The sequence below is a fragment of the Chrysochloris asiatica genome, unplaced genomic scaffold (genome assembly GCF_000296735.1).
Source record: "Chrysochloris asiatica unplaced genomic scaffold, ChrAsi1.0 scaffold00103, whole genome shotgun sequence".
Lineage (NCBI taxonomy): Eukaryota > Metazoa > Chordata > Mammalia > Afrosoricida > Chrysochloridae > Chrysochloris > Chrysochloris asiatica.
In genome coordinates this window covers 3949462-3968230 of record NW_006408621.1, presented here as the reverse complement: position 1 = coordinate 3968230, position 18769 = coordinate 3949462, and the positions used below count along the sequence as shown (strand labels likewise).

The 18769-nt window shown below is 38.8% G+C and overlaps 1 protein-coding gene across 1 annotated transcript in view; it reads right to left on the bottom strand.

The window, feature by feature from the left end:
* MYOM1 (myomesin 1) overlaps positions 1 to 18769 on the bottom strand; it is a 161101-nt gene that overhangs the window by 117109 nt on the left and 25223 nt on the right. Inside the window, exons 7-10 of the mRNA XM_006867294.1 lie at positions 15717 to 15881; positions 13214 to 13375; positions 6391 to 6532; positions 644 to 843 (exon numbers count right to left, since the gene is read on the bottom strand). Coding sequence (XP_006867356.1) covers positions 644 to 843; positions 6391 to 6532; positions 13214 to 13375; positions 15717 to 15881 — 669 coding nt within the window. The remainder of the gene's footprint in view (positions 1 to 643; positions 844 to 6390; positions 6533 to 13213; positions 13376 to 15716; positions 15882 to 18769) is intronic.

Genomic DNA, 18769 nt, shown 5'->3' with positions numbered 1-18769 from the left:
AACATGTCACAGAGACACAAAGTGAGCACATGCTAGTGGGATAATGACACCAGTAGACTTGCTCAATGCAGGATGCCACAAAACTTCAATTTGTAAAAAATGCCATGCTACAAAGCACTATAAACAAGGCATGCAGTATATTTGTAACCCAAATCCTATACAGGGTCACTATGAGTAGGAACTGACTTGATGACACATAACAACAGCAACAACAATGAACAAAAATGCTACCTAGGTGCTAGGTTTTTGTATTTCATTTCAGAAATGATAGCTGGAATTCACTTGAAACAAGGCAAAGTGATCTGAATCAGCAAAAAGAGGAAAGAAAATAAAGTCCTTTTGAAAATAACTCCCCAAACCAAAATCGCTGCTATCAAGTTGATTTTGACTCATAGAGATCCTGTACAGGATTGTGGGGACTGTAAACCTTTAGGGAAGCAGAAAGCCTTTAGAATGGATGAGTCAAAAAACACAAATCTTTTCTTTTTTTTTTTTTAAACCATGAGGAAAATCTGATTAATAAAAGATTTCTTACTGTCTTCTCCCTCTAGTGGAAGAGGGAGGCACAACCTTGCCATGAGGCTAATTCTTATACATTTAGGGGGAAAAAAAGTTTAGGAAACATAAAAATGAAAATGCTTACTTTTGAGTCTAGCTTTTTCAGCTGGATCCAGAGCAGCGACTGGCTCAGACACTCGGGAGGGTAAACCTATTCCATTATTATTCACAGCTCGAACCCGGAATATATAGGAGCGTCCTTCTATCAATCCAGTGACTGGGAAACGGGCAAACTTCACAGGTGTGTCATTGCATTGAGACCAGGTATCTGTGCCAACCTCACATCTAAGGGAAAGAAGGAAGTTGAAAAAATGTTAAAAGAAGTCTGTAGTGGACACTGAGCTAAGGGTGATGGGAAAATCCAGGAAGAATTAGTGGTGATGTTTGAACTAGATGATGAACATAATTAACTTCACTGAAGGGTACATGCGAAGGTTGTAGAAATGGCAAGTGTGTTGTCATTTATATATGTAACACAACAAAAATGATAAAAAGAAAAGAAAATGTAAAATAAATAAAATGAAGTCTGACTAAATATGAATAAATAACTCCAAAGCTGCCAACCCTCCCTATCGCTTCAGAGCTTCTCTCTATAAAATACCCAAGAGAGGTTTGCCAAATATGTAACTGAAGCTACTCAGTTCTATTTAACTGTGTCTACTTTATCTGCTCCCGTAAAGATTTACAGCCTCGGAAACCCTATTCAGGGTCGCTATGGGTCGAAACCGACTCGACGGCACTTAACAACAACAACAACTTTAACAAAAAGGAGCTCTGGTAGCGTAGTGGTTACAAGTCAGGCTGCCAACCTCAAGGTCAGCAGTTCAAAACTACCAGCTGCTCCACAGGAGAAAGATGAGGCTTTCTGCTTCCATAAAGATTTGCAGCCTTGGAAACCCTGTGCAGGGTCACTGTGAGTTGGAACCAACTCCACAATACAACAACAACAACAACAACTTGAACAAAAAGAAAGCACTGTCAGATGCTTCCGAACACACATACGCTCTTTGAACTCATTAAAAGCAGCAGGGAAAGAACTCTGTTCTTGGAGGGAAACAGAAGCAAGCCCAAGCCAGTATCTATCATCTTTACATTTGTGACTTAGAGAGGAAGGCTCCCTCAAATATCTCCCTTGCCAATGTCTTCAGTTCCAACAGTACTGATTCTTTTCTTTCCCTTTTTTAGGCATTTTCTGTTCACAAATGGCACTAATGCTAAGAAAGCAGACACTGTAAAAGATGCTGATTTGCACTGTAGTTTGGAAATATCATCCCATATTTCACACTTGGTGATCACTCCATCTTGTGAGGGTGAAAGGTATTGTACTATGTTTGTTTTTTTACAGATGAGACTGAGATGCAGAGAGACTCCCAGGTCTGTCAGGAAAAGATTAAGTGCTTGAAACTTCTGATTTCTAATTAGATGCTCTTACAGCAGCTGTTACCTAGGACGGAGTAGGTCCCATGCTTCCAGAGAGCTGAAGATGACAGTTTGTATTACATGATTAGCCTGCTCACAGGGTTTCGGGGGTCCAAGGTATGACTGAATTATACAGTATTAGGATTACATAACTCCTGTTCATCTTTTTTTTTTTTTTTCAATAAGAGCACTGAAATTTTCATTATATTACTTATTCGACATGACTCTATGTCCTAAATGTCCAATTCTCTGGTGGTTCTCATGTGGAAGTGTTGATTAGTGATAGTGGTTATGATAGGAAATTCTTTCTATCCTTCCCCACCATCATCCTTCTGTTCTGTAATATCAATAAAAATTTTCTCAACCTTACCTAGAAAGTGCTAAGGAGTTCTGGTAGCAAAGCAAGTGGTTACAAGTTAGGTCGCTAATCTCAAAATCAGCAGTTCAAAGCTACCAGCAGTTCCACAGGAGAAAGATGAGGCTTTCTGTTCCTGTAAAGATTTACAGCCTCGGAAACCCTATGCAGGGTTGTTATGAGTTGGAACCGACTCCATGGCACACCACCACAACCTAAAATGCTATCAGATACAGCTTTAATTCCTGACTTCTACTTATTCCCTCTACATTGTAGAAACTCGGTTGCCACTATGGGTAGGTTTATGGGAGCAGGAGTTGAAAGGGTGAGGGTGATTTTTCAAATGACCCCTGTCTCCAGAGGTTCTACTTAGACACTCCTTTCTCTGTCCTGATGCTGCCACTGTGATCCAATGACTTGGGAGAGCACTTCATGAGGGCAGGAAGAGGGTGGAGGACCCTGGTTCTAGACACTTCTACAGTGTGTTGGAGCAGAAAAAGCTCAAGATTACATACCAACAGGCTGATATTTGAATGGCAGTTTTGCTACTTACCACATGTGTGACCTTGTTGTTGTTATTGTTAAGTACTGTTGAGTTGCTTCCTACTCATAATGACTCTCTATAGGGATTCCGAGGCTGTTAATTTTTACAGGAGCAGAAAGCCTCATCTTTTTCCCATAGAGCGGCTGGTAGGCTTGAACTGTTGACCTTGTGCCTATCTTACGGAGCCATCGCATTCCCTGTGTGACATTATGTGAGTTATTTTTTAAATGCTTTATCTAAAGAGCCTGCTTATGTCTGACAGTCAGACCAACGGCTTAGAGCAATAGGGACTATTCAATTTTCCAGAGTGATTGTCGCCCAGAATTCACAGCCATATTTTATACTGTATGGTAGTTAACCTTGTCTTTGGAGTCCTGGTGTGGTGCTGTAGGATAGCACTGGACTGCGAACTGCAAGTTGGTGCTTCAAACCCACCAGCTGCTATGAATCTGGACCAACTAGATGGCACGTAACAATAACAGAGCATGACCTGCCATGATTAGACATACCATATATATACATATTTTATAAATAGCATGCTCATACAAATAATATGCCCAAACACATAATGCATGGGAATGAGGAAATTAAGTAAAACAGTTCTGGCAGGTCTCGAGACATTTTCAGAGGTGAATTTCGGTTGCATTCATCTAACTTCCTATATTACAGGTTAATCATACTGCTCTGTTTGTTTTCTTTTATGTCCTGCTTATGAGTCACCTGAAAGTGTTACTTTTGATCACAGTAGTATAATAAAGCTATGTGCCATGGTCAAGAAGTCACGAATAAAGTTTGTTGTTGTTAAGTGCCGTTGAGTCGGTTCGGACCCATAGCGACCCTGTATCGGGTTTCCAAGGAGCGAATGGTGAGCTTGAACCACTGACCTTGTAGTTCAAACAGCTATGCAGTCTGGCGCATTAACCCACAGCGCCACACCAGGACTCCATAGTTTGGTAGCCCTTGGTAATCAGAAAACAAATAAATAAAAAATTTACGTTGATAATTATAATGCATTAGCTCAACAGTTGAATGTAAAAATCTTATCAGATCATCTCAAGTGAAACCATTAGATTATGTTTGGTGGTTATTTCGGAGTTTAATTATGTCTTCTTAGTATCCATGAAAGTCAGCAACATGCTTTTTTAAAAAATGGGATACTTGCAAAAATCACATGCTATTGGGGGGCATGGTTGGCAAAACAACAACAACAACAAAAACCCATGTAATTTATGTGTTATTGGTAAAAATACAGAGCATTTCTGAAACATGGTCAGGAGCACTGTTTCATACTAAGAACTTGAGAAGGATGAACTTTGTTCACTGTAAACTTGAACAGAAGCCAATGCTGGTCTTCAGATGTGAGGCGTAGCTCTACGTTGGGGAATAGCTAAGGGAAGGGGACTTCGCAGTGAAATCAGAATGAAAACGAGGGATAGGATTGCCTAGGCTGGTGCTTAGAGCCCAGGCTCCAGAGGTCGGACTGGCTGACTCAAACCCAGGTTTCCTCTCTAGCATGTAGTCTTCAGTTGGTTACTCATTTCCTACTTGTAGCAATAGTACCTTCCTCAAAGGGTAGTTATTTAGATGAAATGGTTATCATATGTGAAATGTTTATATTTGGATTAAATGGTGAATACATGTGAAGTGTTTAAAACAGAGTGGCGCTATGGGTTAATGCGCTAGACTGCAAAGTTGGTTAGTACCATGAGGTTGGCAGTTCAAGTTCACCAGCTGCTTTTTGGAAACCCTATACTGGGTCACTATGGGTCAGAACTGACTCAACAGAACTTAACAACAACAACAAATGGTTGTTTTTATTATGGCTAAGACAAGAGAACAAAATGTACTGATTCTCTCTGGTCTTTCACTGATCAAAGTTTGCAAATACCTTGGAAGTTTTCCAAAGACTAGTAAAATATAAACTGTACGTATGAAAAAAGTGGACCTAAACCTTCACAGTTCAACATTATTAAATAATGAAATAATCTAGAAGCACTTGTTGTTACGTGCTGTTAAGTCGGTTCCAACCCACAGTGACCCTGTATAGGGTTTCCGAGGAGTTGCTGGAGAGCTTGAACCACTGACTTTGTAATTCAAATCGACTTTGCAGTCCAGTGCATTAAGCCGCGCAGCACCACACGAGGACTTCAGAAGTACTTAGTACTTTGCTAAATATTATATATATTTCTCTAAATATATACTAAATGTTTAGATTTACTGTAAGAGTACAGATAAACATACTAAATGAACACTAACTAGTTCTCTGGATGGTATTGAGCCCACAGGCTTCAGGAATGGACATATATTTATTTATTGCTAGAAATATTAGATTTTATACACCTTGGTACAAACCTATTGATCTGTTCCTAGTAGTTTCTATCTGGTAGCATAGTGGTTACGAATCGGGCTGCGAACCTTAAGGTCAGCAGTTCAAAACTACCTGCTGTTCCGTGGGAGAAAGATGAGGCTTTCTTCTCCCGTAAAGATTTACAGCCTCGGAAACCCTGTACAGGGTCGCTATGGGTCGGAACCGACTCGATGGCACTTAACAACAACATAAATATTAGATTTTATACACCTTGGTACAAACTTATTGATCTGTCCCTAGTAGTTTCCATAATCAATTTCATTACTCAAAAATGAAAGAGAATTAGAGCAATTGTTTGAGTAGAAACTAAGTTTGAGAACAATAAGTTTACGTCAGTCTTCTCAATTTGTTGTCTGTCTAAATTTACTGGATAACTAATGTGTAAAACCCATTTACTCTAAAAAGCTGAGCTGCTAAATTTTGGAGAATGTAAATGGCAAGAATTTGTCAATGAACATAATTTAATATCATTATTTTTGTTGTTATATCCCATAATGTAATTAAAATTTTGTCAGCATTTCTAAAATCAATATTCTTAAGTTACTGACATACTGTTATTTCTGTTAAGTGCTGTTGAGTCAGTTCCAAATCATAGTGACTGTATATAGGATTTCTGAGGCTGTAAATTTTCAGGGGAGCAGAAAGCCTCATCTTTCTCCTGACTGATATAGTAGGCATATGGGTATGAGATGCGTTGAATACTAACTATTGAATTTTCAAAGTGGCCTCTATTAGATGAGAAATTTATAACATTCCTGCCAAATTAATTACTTGAGGTTGTTGTTGTTAAGTGCCATTGAGTCGCTTCTGACTCATAGCAACCCTGAAAAGAGTTTACATGGAGCAGCTGGTGAGCTTGAACTGCCAACCTTGTGGTTCAAGCTGACCTTGCAGTCCAGCACATTAACCTACAGTGCCACACCAGTACCACTGAAGATGGTAGTCAAATGCAAAGATTATCTCTGGAACAGAGATAGGTAGATAGGGTTGAAGTCATTTGATACAGATATAGATATGTAGAGAGATACACAGATACAGAGAGTGAAAAAAGGAATTTCACCTAAAATTAGTGGGTTAAATCAAGCATGTATCTCTATGACCAAAGAACTTGAACTTGAACTGACTGAAGTTAAGGTATGCACTGACTTATCAATAAAATATCCCAGAATAGGACTTCCTCCATCAACAGCTGGCTGTTTCCAAGAGATGATGATAAAATCTTTGTTGGCATCTAGGGGCATCACATCCAAAGGAGAAGCTGGCGCACCCTTAATCTCTGCATCAGCATCTGGGAAGATAGAGAAAGATCCCATTAACACTCTGTCAGCTCAGCAGGCTGAAGTCTCAGTGAACACATTCCTTGCAGCACCACCATACTGGCTACATCTTTGGCAAGCTTCAATCTTGCAACTTGTTTACTGACATCACAATGTGTACTTTTCATCTTCAATCGGAAGCACATTAGGTAAGAACATAGAGAAGGCCCTGAAAATGACCCCTGACCTTTGCCTCAGGGACCTTGCCTGCCCAAAATGTTCTGAAAGAAAATTACTAAATAGAGATATGGTGGAGATTGTTATCGGTTCAAGGTAAGTTGTGCCAGGAAGTCTGTTCTTATAACATTTATTGTGCAATGTTACTACTTGGAAACTATGAAAGGCTTAAAAGGAAGCAAACAGCCCCTCCTTTCACCTTTTGGATGCATCTGCAAGAGAAAAACAACCACGGAGTTTTGCCCATCCCATTGTGGAAGAGAAAGAAAAACATTTGTTTTGATCAAATGTTTGTTCCCAAACTGAAGATACTTATGAGAGGATTGTGATGCAATACTCACATCAAAACTCAGTTTATCTGAGTTTAGTAAAAGTCCAGGATTAAACAACAGACTGGGGACAATGATTGTTTATGAAATGGGATCTTCAAACAGTAGGTCCCTTCAGACACAGTGTCCTTAAGCATGGTAAAATGAGTGAATCAGAGTGTTTTGGGGAGAGGACAGGGAATGAAAATATTCCACTTGTAATCTTTTAAGTGAGAACTATTAAGATAAGAGGCAGAGTTCAGGGTGTGGGGAGGCCCACATTTGCCAATTTCTCCTGACATTTGACCAATTCTTCATAAACAGAGCTAGTAGGAGAAGAAGGTGACATGGAGAAGCCATTCACTGAGGGAAAACACTCTTGCTGATCGAATAAACACTCTTCTATGATCTGCACTTCTGCAACTTTAATGAGCTACCCAAACATTTGATAATGTGGCAGAAGTTAGTGCATACTTCTGAATTTAATAGGTCTGAATGGCCTGTGATGGACTCCAGTAATAGTGGTCTTGAACATTCATTTCTGGTCCCGAGAATCCGGTGGGAAATTGTCACTAGGCTCTTATTTCCTGCACAAGTGCTATGTTGTTGTTGTTAAATGCCGGTTCTGACCCATAGCGACCCTGTATAGAGTTTCTGAGGAGTGGCTGGCGAGCTTGAACTACCGAGTGCTACGTTGTTTTTGTTGCTATGTGCCTTAAAAAGGTAAACAAAGCGACCCTGTACAGCGTTTCTGAGGCTGTAAATCTTTATGGGAGTAAAAAGCCTCATCTTTCTCCCACGGAATAGCTGGTAGTTTCGAACTGCAGACCTTGAGGTTCGCAGCCCGATTTGTAATCACTACGCTACCAGAGCCCCTTTGGCTCCCTGGCAGGGAATTGAACCTTGGTCTCCTGCATGACAGGCGGGGATACTCACCACCATACGGAGTGCTATAGGAGACAGTAACTAGATCATCCTGCCTAAAACTAGATGTAGGGTACTGGAGCATTGTGGGAAGGAAATTCTTTCCTTTGGGGACACTGGGTTGATGGTGGTGGCTGTGGTGGTGAGTGGTGGTGGAGCAGGTTAGAATGGGGTAGAGATGCAGAGACTGTCTCACACAATGGCAGGAATGCTGCTGCTAGAAAGCGACTCAGCAGCCAGAGGGACAGACGAGAACCCATAATCACGTTCTTTTGTTAAATGCCATAATGTAACAACCAGCAATTCCTGCACTGATAGGGCAGTTTGGCTGGCACCCATCATGTAGATGTACAGTAGCATGGATAGCTGTAAATGAACCTGGCAGACGAGAGGCATTTTGGGAGCCAGTTTTCAGCATTTCTATGAAATTTCTTGTTGCTACTGTTAGGTGCCAGCAAATCAGTTCTGATTCATAGTGACCCTGTTCAGGGTTTCCAAAAAGTGGCTGGTGGGTTTGAACCACCAGTGTCTGAGTCGAAACTGACTCAACAGCACTTAACAACAATAGCAATAGCACTTTATTCACAGATCATTATGATTCTGAAGTTATTTTCTAGCTAACAAAAATGTCAGAACTCTAAAACAATATATTAAAATGGCCTCATGTAGCTCAATAGATACAAAGGCTTTAAAAAAAGAATATTATTTAAAAGTTTCTTAAAAAGGTAAACATAAATTTATCACATGATCTAGCAATTCCACTCATGAAGTCTTAACCTGAGAGAAATGAAAACATATGTTCATGAATGTGAATGAAATGCTCATAGAAGCATTGTTCATAGTAGCCAGAGTGGAAATAATCCAACTATCTACCAACTGGTGGCTAGACAGAAGTGAGGTAGAAGCTACACATTGGGACACAAGTTAGCAATAAAAAGGAATAAACTACTTATAAGCATTACAACGTAAATAAAGCCCAAAAACGCAGGGTTCAGTGAATAAAGGCAGAAGTACAGGGTTTCCAAAAAGTAGCTGGTGAGTTTGAATTCGCAACCTTGCGGTTCAGACCAGCTTTGTAGTTCAGTGCTTATTCTATAGTGTCAAGTAGGAAATGCTATGGGACAATTCTACTCTGTTCTATGGGTCCCTACATTCAACTCAAAGTACGACAGCCAATAACAAGGGTTGGGGTGAGGGTGAGTATGTGTGATGGTCCCATATTGAAATCTCTTTGAAGTGATAGAATGTTCTAAATCTGCATTGTGTGTGATCATTTTACAACTCTCTCAATATTGAGAAAAAAGCCTAGAATTGTATTTGTAATGTGTGATTTTTATGGTACATAAATTAAACCTCAGTAAAAACAGCTTCGATAAAACAATCTTCAAAGTATGATTAAAATAAATTTATGAGTGAAATCTTTTTCTAAACGTTGTGAAATTTACAATGTGATTGCTTAAGTTTATCTTTCCAATTTTATCATTTCAATTCACACACATTGGCATCAGATGCAGTTGAGAAACTATTTCTATTTCCTTGTTTTGTGGATGTGAAAACTAGCTTAAGTATAAATTTCAAATTTTAACACTTTACCCCGGTAAATAATTAGTAATCTGGTGTTTGTGCTAAATCTGGCAGAGATATACAATTCTGGGGGTGAGCTCTGAGAAACATTATAAACCAAGACCTAGATTATGCCAGTCTTTCTAGAAAGAGTCCATGAAGGAAGCACGATGACATTACTAAATTTTCTCAACGAGTAGATCCTCACTGCAAAAGACATTCTATGGTTTAAGGTTAGGGTTGGAAAAGACTACTTACTCAGTTCTCATTGAGCCAATGTATATAGACGGTTTGAATATGCAAATTTACTTGTTGATAAGTTCCAATATGTCAGTTTTCACTGCAATTTACTCCGAAGACTTGTTCCTATCTTCCCTCAGTGATATCTGATTCTTCCCATAATACTTTTGTGGATAAAGTCTGAAGCATTTTTCATATGTTATATATAATCATATTTGGGTCCACAATCAACACCCATGGAAGCAATAGGGAAGAAATGAAATAAGGTATTGCATTGGACAAATCTACTGCAAAAGACCTCATTAAAGTGTTAAAAAGCAAATATGTCACTTTGAGGAATAAGGCGCACCTGACCCAAGTTATGGGCTTTTCAGTCACCTCATATACATTAGAAAGCTGGACAGTTGAGAGGAACAACGGACACATTTGAATCACAGTGTTGGTGGAGAATATTAAATAAACCATAGACTGCCAGGAAAGCAAACAAATCTATCTTGGAAGAAGTATAGCAGAATAGTCCTTAAAAACAAGCATGATGAGACTTTGTCTCACGTACTTTGGACGTGTCCCCAGGAAGGACCAGACCCTGGAGAAAGACATCATGCTTGGAAAGTAGAAGGTTAGTGAAAAAGAGGAAGACCTTCAATGAGATGAATCGGCACAGTGGTTGTAACAACGGCGCAAGCATTGTGATGATAGCACACGCGTCTGTATTGCTTTGTTCTGTTGGGCTTAAGTCAGACCAGACTAAATGGCATCTAACAGCACCATGTTGTTGTTAAGTGCCGACGAGTCAGTCCGACTCATATGACGATGTATAGGATTTCCGAGGAACAGCTGGTGGGTTTGAACTGCCACCTTGTGGTTCACAGTTCAGTGCTGATCCCACAGCGCCCCACCGGGACTCCAACAACAACAACATGGTTATGTGCCGTGGAGTTGGTTCCGACTCATAGCGACCCTGTACAGGGTTTCTGAGGCTGTGAATTTTTACGGGAGCAGAAAGCCTCATCTTTCTTCCGCGGAACAGCTGGTAGTTTCGAACTGCTGACCTTGAGGTTCGCAGCCCGATTCATAACCACTACACTACCAGAGCTCCTTAACAACAACAACATAAATATTCATAATCTTTACTAGTTATTGGTACATCATGGAATTCAATGATAAGTTGTTACTGATCCGTACTGGTGTAGTGGTGGTGGTGGTTATGTGCTGTGGAGTCGGTTGCGACTCATAGCGACCCTGTAGAGGGTTTCTGAGGCTGTAAATCTTTGTGGGAGCAGAAAGCCTCATCTTTCTCCCACTGGACAGCTGGTAGTTTTGAACTGCTGACCTTGCGGATTGCAGCCCAATTCGTAACCACTACGCTACCAGAGTTCCAGTGTAGACTGCTAATTGTCCCCCAGTATCCATTCTTTTCTTGTTCTTTTTAGAACTACACTTTTAGGTTTAGAAAGAACATGGCTGCCCATCTAGAAATTACACTCCCTCGATTCCCTTGCCATGAGACATGTGCATGTGGCTAGAGCTCACCATAGAGGGAGCAGAAGTGATATCTGCAACGCTGCATCTATCCTTCACTTCCTTCTCCTCTCTTCTTCATTCCACAGGTTGGAATAGGACATGGTGCTGGACCATAGGGAACAGCAACATAAATGGGGCCTGAATGATTTCATTGAGCGGAACCATCTGGATAATCTCCCTACCTCTTGACTGACAGACAAAAAAGAGTAATAAACTTCAGGTGGTTGTTTTCTTTGGACAACTTAATCTATAAACTTAAAAAAAAAAAAAAAAAAAAAAAGCCCAAATCCATTGCCATTGAGTCAATTCCAACTGAGCTCCACTGGGTTTTCTTAGCTTCAGTCTTTACAGATGCAGATTATCAGGCCTTTGGTTCATGGCCCCTCTGCCAACTTTTCAATTAGTCATCCATCGCAAACTGTACTTAAAATACCCGGTGAGGCATTAGAAAATCAGTATCTTGGTTCCATTTCTGTTTCTGTGAGGATTTTGTTATATTACTTATATGGTATGTGGTGCTGTGGGTTAATGCGCCAGACTGCAAAGCCATTTGAACTTCAAGGATGGCAATTCAAGCTCACCAGCTGCTCCTTGGAAACCCTATACAGGAGTTCTGGTGTGGTGCTAAACTGCAAAGTTACTTTGAACTTCAAGGATGGCAATTCAAGCTCACCAGCTGCTCCTTGGAAACCCTATACAGGGTCGCTATGAGTCGGAATCTAATCGACGGCATTTAACAACAACAACAACAACAACACTTACATGGTATATTACTTTTGGAGTCCTGGTGTGGCTCTGTGGGTTAATGTGCTGGACTGCAAGGTCGGTTTGAACCACAAGGTTGGTGGTTCAAGCTCATCAGCCACTCCTTGGAAACACTAAACAGGGTTGCTATGAGTCGGAATAAACTCGATGGCACTTAACAATAACAACAACAATCCTTGTCAGTTGGTGTGGCATTGTAGGATAACCAATGGACCATCAGTAGGTTTGAACTGCAAAGTTGGCAGTTCAAACTCACCAGCTGCTCCTTGGAAGTCCTGTTATCAGGTTGCTATGTGTAGTAAATGACTAGATGGCACTTAGCATCAACAACAACAACAACAACAACATGTGTAGCCAGCAAGTGTTAATGGTCTTCCATATAAGTGTCAGGGTCCCATGTAGAAATAACAGTCCTATCTGAACATATCCACTGGAAAAAAAAAAAGATTCCTATCATCAACAATTATGGTGATGGTGATGTGCCATGGAGTTAGTTCCAACTCATAGCGACCCTGTACAGGGTTTCTGAAGCTGTAAATCTTTATGGGAACAGAAAGCCTCATCTTTCTCCCACCGAACAGCTAGTAGTTTCGAACTAATTACCTTGAGGTTCACAGCCCAATTCGTAACGACTATGCTACCAGAGCTCCTAATCAACAATTATAGTTCCTCTTAAAAGCTAAGTTGTACCACCTTGTTTCCTAGCTCACTAAAGCTCAAGCTATAAAGAAGATACCAGGAGTAAAATAATAAACTTGCTCCCCAAAATAGATATGAAAGAATAAATCCCAAAGTAACACATCTCTACCATTACAGCTTCCAGATGAGATGCTTTTTCTTATCTTTAGGATTAGCGCCTCTACTCGAGCACCCATAGAAAACTGTGCTGGGAGTGTGTTGAAGATGAGAAAAGTCCTGATATTATTGCTAATAGCATGGTCTGGAAATCAGTCACTTTTGTGTTGGTGCCTTAAGGGTTCACCTTTTATATTAGGTCTGAATTCATTGGAAATTAATATCCTGTCCCATAAAATTTAGAAGACTTTTCAAATGGCTCTTTCATTTGAAACAAAAAATAAAATATGTTTTAGTAGATTGATTTGGCTTCAGAATTCTATGTGCTCTTGAATTGTGCTTTGTGCTAGGTCTTACCTCGAACAAAGACATAAGCACTGTATTGTTCATAATACTCTCCCATTCGCACACGTATTGTATAGAGGCCTTCATCTTCTTTGTTGAGATGAGAAAATGTCAGTGTTGCCCGATCTCCACTCCAGTGTGCCTGCACCCATTTTGATGGAGAAATAGGTGCTCCTAGAATTTAAAAGAAAAAAGGTAAGCAAATTAACATTTTCCTAATTTCCTTTCTTCTTCCTCTTTCCCCCTCTTTTTCTCATAGTCTCTATTAAAAGCTAATTGACTCTCACAGAAAGTCTCTGTGCTTTGGGTCATCCTGTCAAAGTGCTACACTAGAAGTGAGGGGGTCAAGGTCTGATACAGAATTTGCAGGAATCAATACAAAATGAAATTGCAAGTCCTCTTGCTCAAAAAGCAGAGAGAATGTGCAATTATAGGTACTACAATATACTTTTTCCTTTAAATTATTTTTTATAAAACATAAAAGGGATAATATAAATTGCCAAAAATATTTTGATGTCAAATTTTATATATCATATTTTATTAATATAAAATCTTGATCGATAATATCCCTGGCTCACTTTTCTGCAAATTCATTTACTAGGTCACTAAAATGTGTACTTTTAGCAGCTTTATTTTAAAAATTGATATAATTGAAAGCAACGTTATTCATTCTCTGTAAATGCAAGATCCCAAATAATTTTCTATAATATTTTATTTTGAGAAAAATCTATCTGCTGATGCAACTGTTTCTGAGACTGTTAAGAGTATCATATGTTGTTGTTGTTAGTGCCATGGAGTTGGTTTCAACTCATAGGGGCCCTCCCTGGAGAGGATATCTTTGTGGGCTAAAGGGATGTAGAAAGGTTGGAGAAAGTATAGATTTTTTCAGTGAGGTTAACTTTTTAAAAGTTCTTCATTAGACTTTGATCAGAGACATACAGTAACTGGACATAAAGGGAGAGCAATAGGGTCTTAAGATTGGTTCTTCTAGAGTGTTGCTGGGTGATGTTGGACTGTTTCTTATTATCTCTGGATTTTGTTTTTTCTTTGTCTATTGGATGAGATAATCTGGTGTAGAAACTCAGTTCTTCTGTATCTAAGATTTATGATACTATTTTAGATATCACATTATTTCTTTAAGTCCAATGATTCAACAAATCAACTTGTTTTGACAGCTTTCTTGCTTGGTTTGGTTTCCTTTGACTTTGGAGCATTATCTAAGCCTTTAAAAAGACTTCCACCCAAATATGACATATGTTGTTGTTATTAAGTATTGTGGAGTCATTTCCAACTCCTAACGACCCTGTATAAGGTTTCCGAGGAGCGACTAATGGGTTCGAACTGCTGACCTTGTGTCTATCAGTCCAGTGCTGATCATATTGTGTGCCACACTTGTTTCTTGCTCACACCAAAATGACTCTAGGCCCTTTTGAAACAAAATATGACTAAATTGTGATTGAAAGGCAAATAAACTAACAATGGAAAAGATTGTGATTCTGTTCCTCCCACCTCAGTTTTAATAGAATCTTGAAAAAAGAGGATAATTTAATCTACTTTTGTATCCTTGAACGTAAGGATGAATATTTTATCTGCAGAAAATACCAGAAATTTCAAACCATAAAGAGCCTATAACACCTTTGAACAAGAGCACCAAGGTCTGAATTTCCTCTTAATTTATTCTGCTGAATAATTAGGTTTTGAAAGAAGTTTCACACAGTTCTTATTGTATAAATAATAAGTTTATGAGGAAGCGTATTTTACCAAATAAGTTTAAAAATAAATAAACATTACTTTGTAATTCTGTCTACTTACCACTTGGTGATAAGAAAATATAATCTCCAAAAAATATCAGAGGGCTTCAAAAAGCTTGTGGGAAAATTCCAAGATTTTTAATTCCATTTTTTTCCATGATCTTTTTAAGCCCCTTCATATATTATTAATGTTTTGTACTTTAAACAACAATATGTAAACCATTGTTGTTAAGTGCCATTGAGTCAGTTCCAACTCAGCTACCCTATATAGGATTTTGGCTGCTGGTTTGGAACCACCAACCTTGCAGTGTATGGAATATATGGAGAGTCCTGGTGTGTATATGAAGTCCTGGTGTAGTGCTGTAGGGATAATTACTGGACTGCTAACCACAAGGTCAGCAGTTCAAACCCACCAGCCCCTCATTAGAAACCCTAAAAGAGGGTCCTATGGGTTGGAACCAACTTGATGTCCTTAACAACAACAGCAAATATATTTATGTGTATGTGTGTGATTTGTGTGTGTGTGTGTGTGTGTATATATATATATATACACACAAATCACACACACATGCATATATATTGTTGTTGTTTTTTATATATATATATAAACTTACTTTTAAAGCATAAATAGGTTATCACCTCTAACTTCCAGATTACTCCAACTCTGATAACAGATCTGCATATATGGACACAGGTTAGGCCTGAGGAACTAGCCTGAAGCCTTCATCAAACAGAGGCTTCAATAGAGACTGATAAAGACTCACCATTTCTGTACCACTGGACCTCTGGCTGGAAAGTTTTAATTTCGGGAGTGATAACTACACGGCAACCTAGACTCATCGTTTCACCCTCTCTCCCAAAAGACACATCAAACTTGTCATCAAAATGGATCTCAAACTTGGATGCATAACCAAAAGGGGTAACAGCAGCTGTGTACAACAAAAGCAATTGTTAATAATTTATCTCTTCTCATCAAAGAGACACAGACCATTTTAATAAACATAACTATGAAACAGTCCTATCAAAGACTGATCAAATTATTTATTTGACATAAATTAAGCCTTATATAAGAAGTATATAGTACATAAGTATATATCATTTGAATAGAAACTCTTGCTTCAATAGTCAGATTAGGTAAATATTTCTTTTTATTATTATAATGAATATAAGTTAAAGAGCTTGGTTGAATTTCTTAAATAAAATGCAAATCAGTAAACATTTCACTTAAACTTAAATACTTAGCAGCAATATGTGCATTTTAAAATTCTAGATTCTGAGTCCATTTAAACTCTTATACTCTTGGGACAAAATAGCCATATCAATTATACCTGAAAGTAGAGTTTTTTCAGCAAGTTACTTCAGTGTCTTTAATGATTAGAGAAAAATTATTATAAGAAATGGTAATGTAAAAAAACACAAAACATTCAAAATACAACTTCAAAAGATAATTCTTGTTTATAGATTGAGTTAATGTCTGCATCATAAACTCTCATTTTTTTTTTTTTTTTAAGGAAAAACCTTTGGAAAGGACTAAAAGAAAAAAACCTTTTTTTTTTTTTTTTTTTAAGGAAAAACCTTTGGAAAGGACTAAAAGAAAAAAACCTTCAAAGGAACAAGGTTCAGGAGAGTAATGATTATTTATTGAAAGGTTATTGTATGCTTTATAACTTGTACTTTATATTTGATTGTCATATAATCTTTGTAACAATGTCATGGCATAAATCGAAAAACCCACTACCATTGGGTCAATTTCAGCTCCCAGCAACCCTGTTGGGTAGAGTAGAATTGCTCCATAGGGTTTTGGAGACTATGAATCTTTTATGGAAACAGACTATCTCATCTTCCTCCTGTGGAGTGGCTGATAGGTTCCAACCATTGACATTTTACTTAGCGGTTCAGTGCTTAACACCCAGATATTGTTTTTTCCTTTCTTCAGGTGTGGATATGGAAATTCGCAAAAGTAATATACTGATAATGCCAAAGTTTCACAGGTAAAACTATCGAAAACAAAACAAAAACAAATTCACTGCCAGAGAGTTGATTCCAACTCATAGTCACTCTGTGTATGAAGATGAGTTTCACAGGTTGTTGTTGTTAAGTGCCATCGAGTCTATTCTGACCCATAGTGACCCTGACTGGGTTTCCAAGGAGCAGCTGATGAGCTTGAACCACCAACCTTGCAGTTCAAATGACTTTGCAGTCTGACTCATTAACCCACAGCGCCACACCAGGACTCAAAAACTTAGGTGTTGTTGTTGTTAAGTGCCGTCGAGTTGATTCTGACCCATAGTGACCCTGTATGGGGTTTCCAAGGAGCAGCTGGTGAGCTTGAACCACCAACCTTGCAGTTCACACAACTTTGCAGACTGATGCATTAGCCCACAGTGCGACACCAGGACTCCGAGTTTCGCAGGTAGCATGTGTAAAACTGAAATTCAAATCCATATCTGCCTAACTCTAAAACTTGGGACTTTATCATATTTTGTTCCCCTTCCTAAGACCTGTGAGTATTAACTTGAAAATGTAAGCTAACATTTATTGAATTCAATTACTGCCACATACTGTTCCAAGTCCTGGTGTGGAGCTGTGGGTTAATGTACTGGACTGCAAGGTCGGTTTGAATGCAAGGTCGGAGGTGCAAGCTCACCAGCCACTCCTTGAAACTGACTTGACGGCACTTAACAACAACTGTTCCAACTATTTAATATCAATTAAGCCACACAATCACCCTATCAGGTAAGTACTATTGCTATCTATATTTTATGGATGAGGAAGCAGCAGAGTAGGAAAGCTAAATAACCTCAGAGCTCAGGGTTCACCTCAGAGAGCCAGGATTTACACTGAAGGCTGTTTCCAATGAACATTTGTACTGCCTTTAATTTTTATCTCTCAGGAATGCCATCCCAACCACACATTGGACTGCCTTTAATTTTTTTTTCAACTTTTTATTGTGAATTGAGTGAAGGTTTACAGAGCAGATCATTAGTTTTACATTCAACAAAATCATGTACTTTGCTTCATTACATGGTTGCAATTCTCTCCATGTACCAACAGTTAACTGTATTTACCTCTATTCATTTTACTGCATTCCTGCCTGTGTCTCCCTCTACCTTCTTTCCTCTGCTAACCTTCCTCTTGTATATTGTCTGCTCTGTCATCCATGATACATGCATCTACCCTCTAGCCCACGAACAATTTCCCTCTCTCCTCCAAGAAAAGGAGCTCTGGTAGCATAGTGGTTACGAATTGGGCTGCTAATCTCACAGTAAGCAGTTCTGCAGGAGAAAGATGAGGCTTTCTGCTCCCATAAAGATTTACAGCTTTGGAAACCCTGTACAGAGTCACTATGAGTCAGAACCGATTCCACGGCACATAACAACAACAACAAACAACCTCCAAGTAACCATCACAGATTCACAGATTGTTTCTTTTATCAAGAAAACATTTTTTTAAAAAAAAACAACAACTATTTACAACATTGGTCTCATACAATATTTGTTCTTTTGTGATTGACCAATTTCACTCAGCATAATGTCCTCCAGGATGAAGCATATTGTGAGGCGTTTCACAGATTCATCACTATTCTTCAACGTTTTGTAGTATTCCATTGTGTGTATGTACCCAAGTTTGCCTAACCGTTCTTCTGTTGATAGGTTGTCTCCATCTTTTTGATGTCTCCTGTAACAGCATATTGGAGGATCCTCTTTTCTTATCCATTCTACTCTCTGTCTTCTGACTGGTACATTTAATCCATTTACATTCACTGTAATTATCAACAGGTATGAACTGATTGATGTCATTTTTCTGAGTGGTTTTT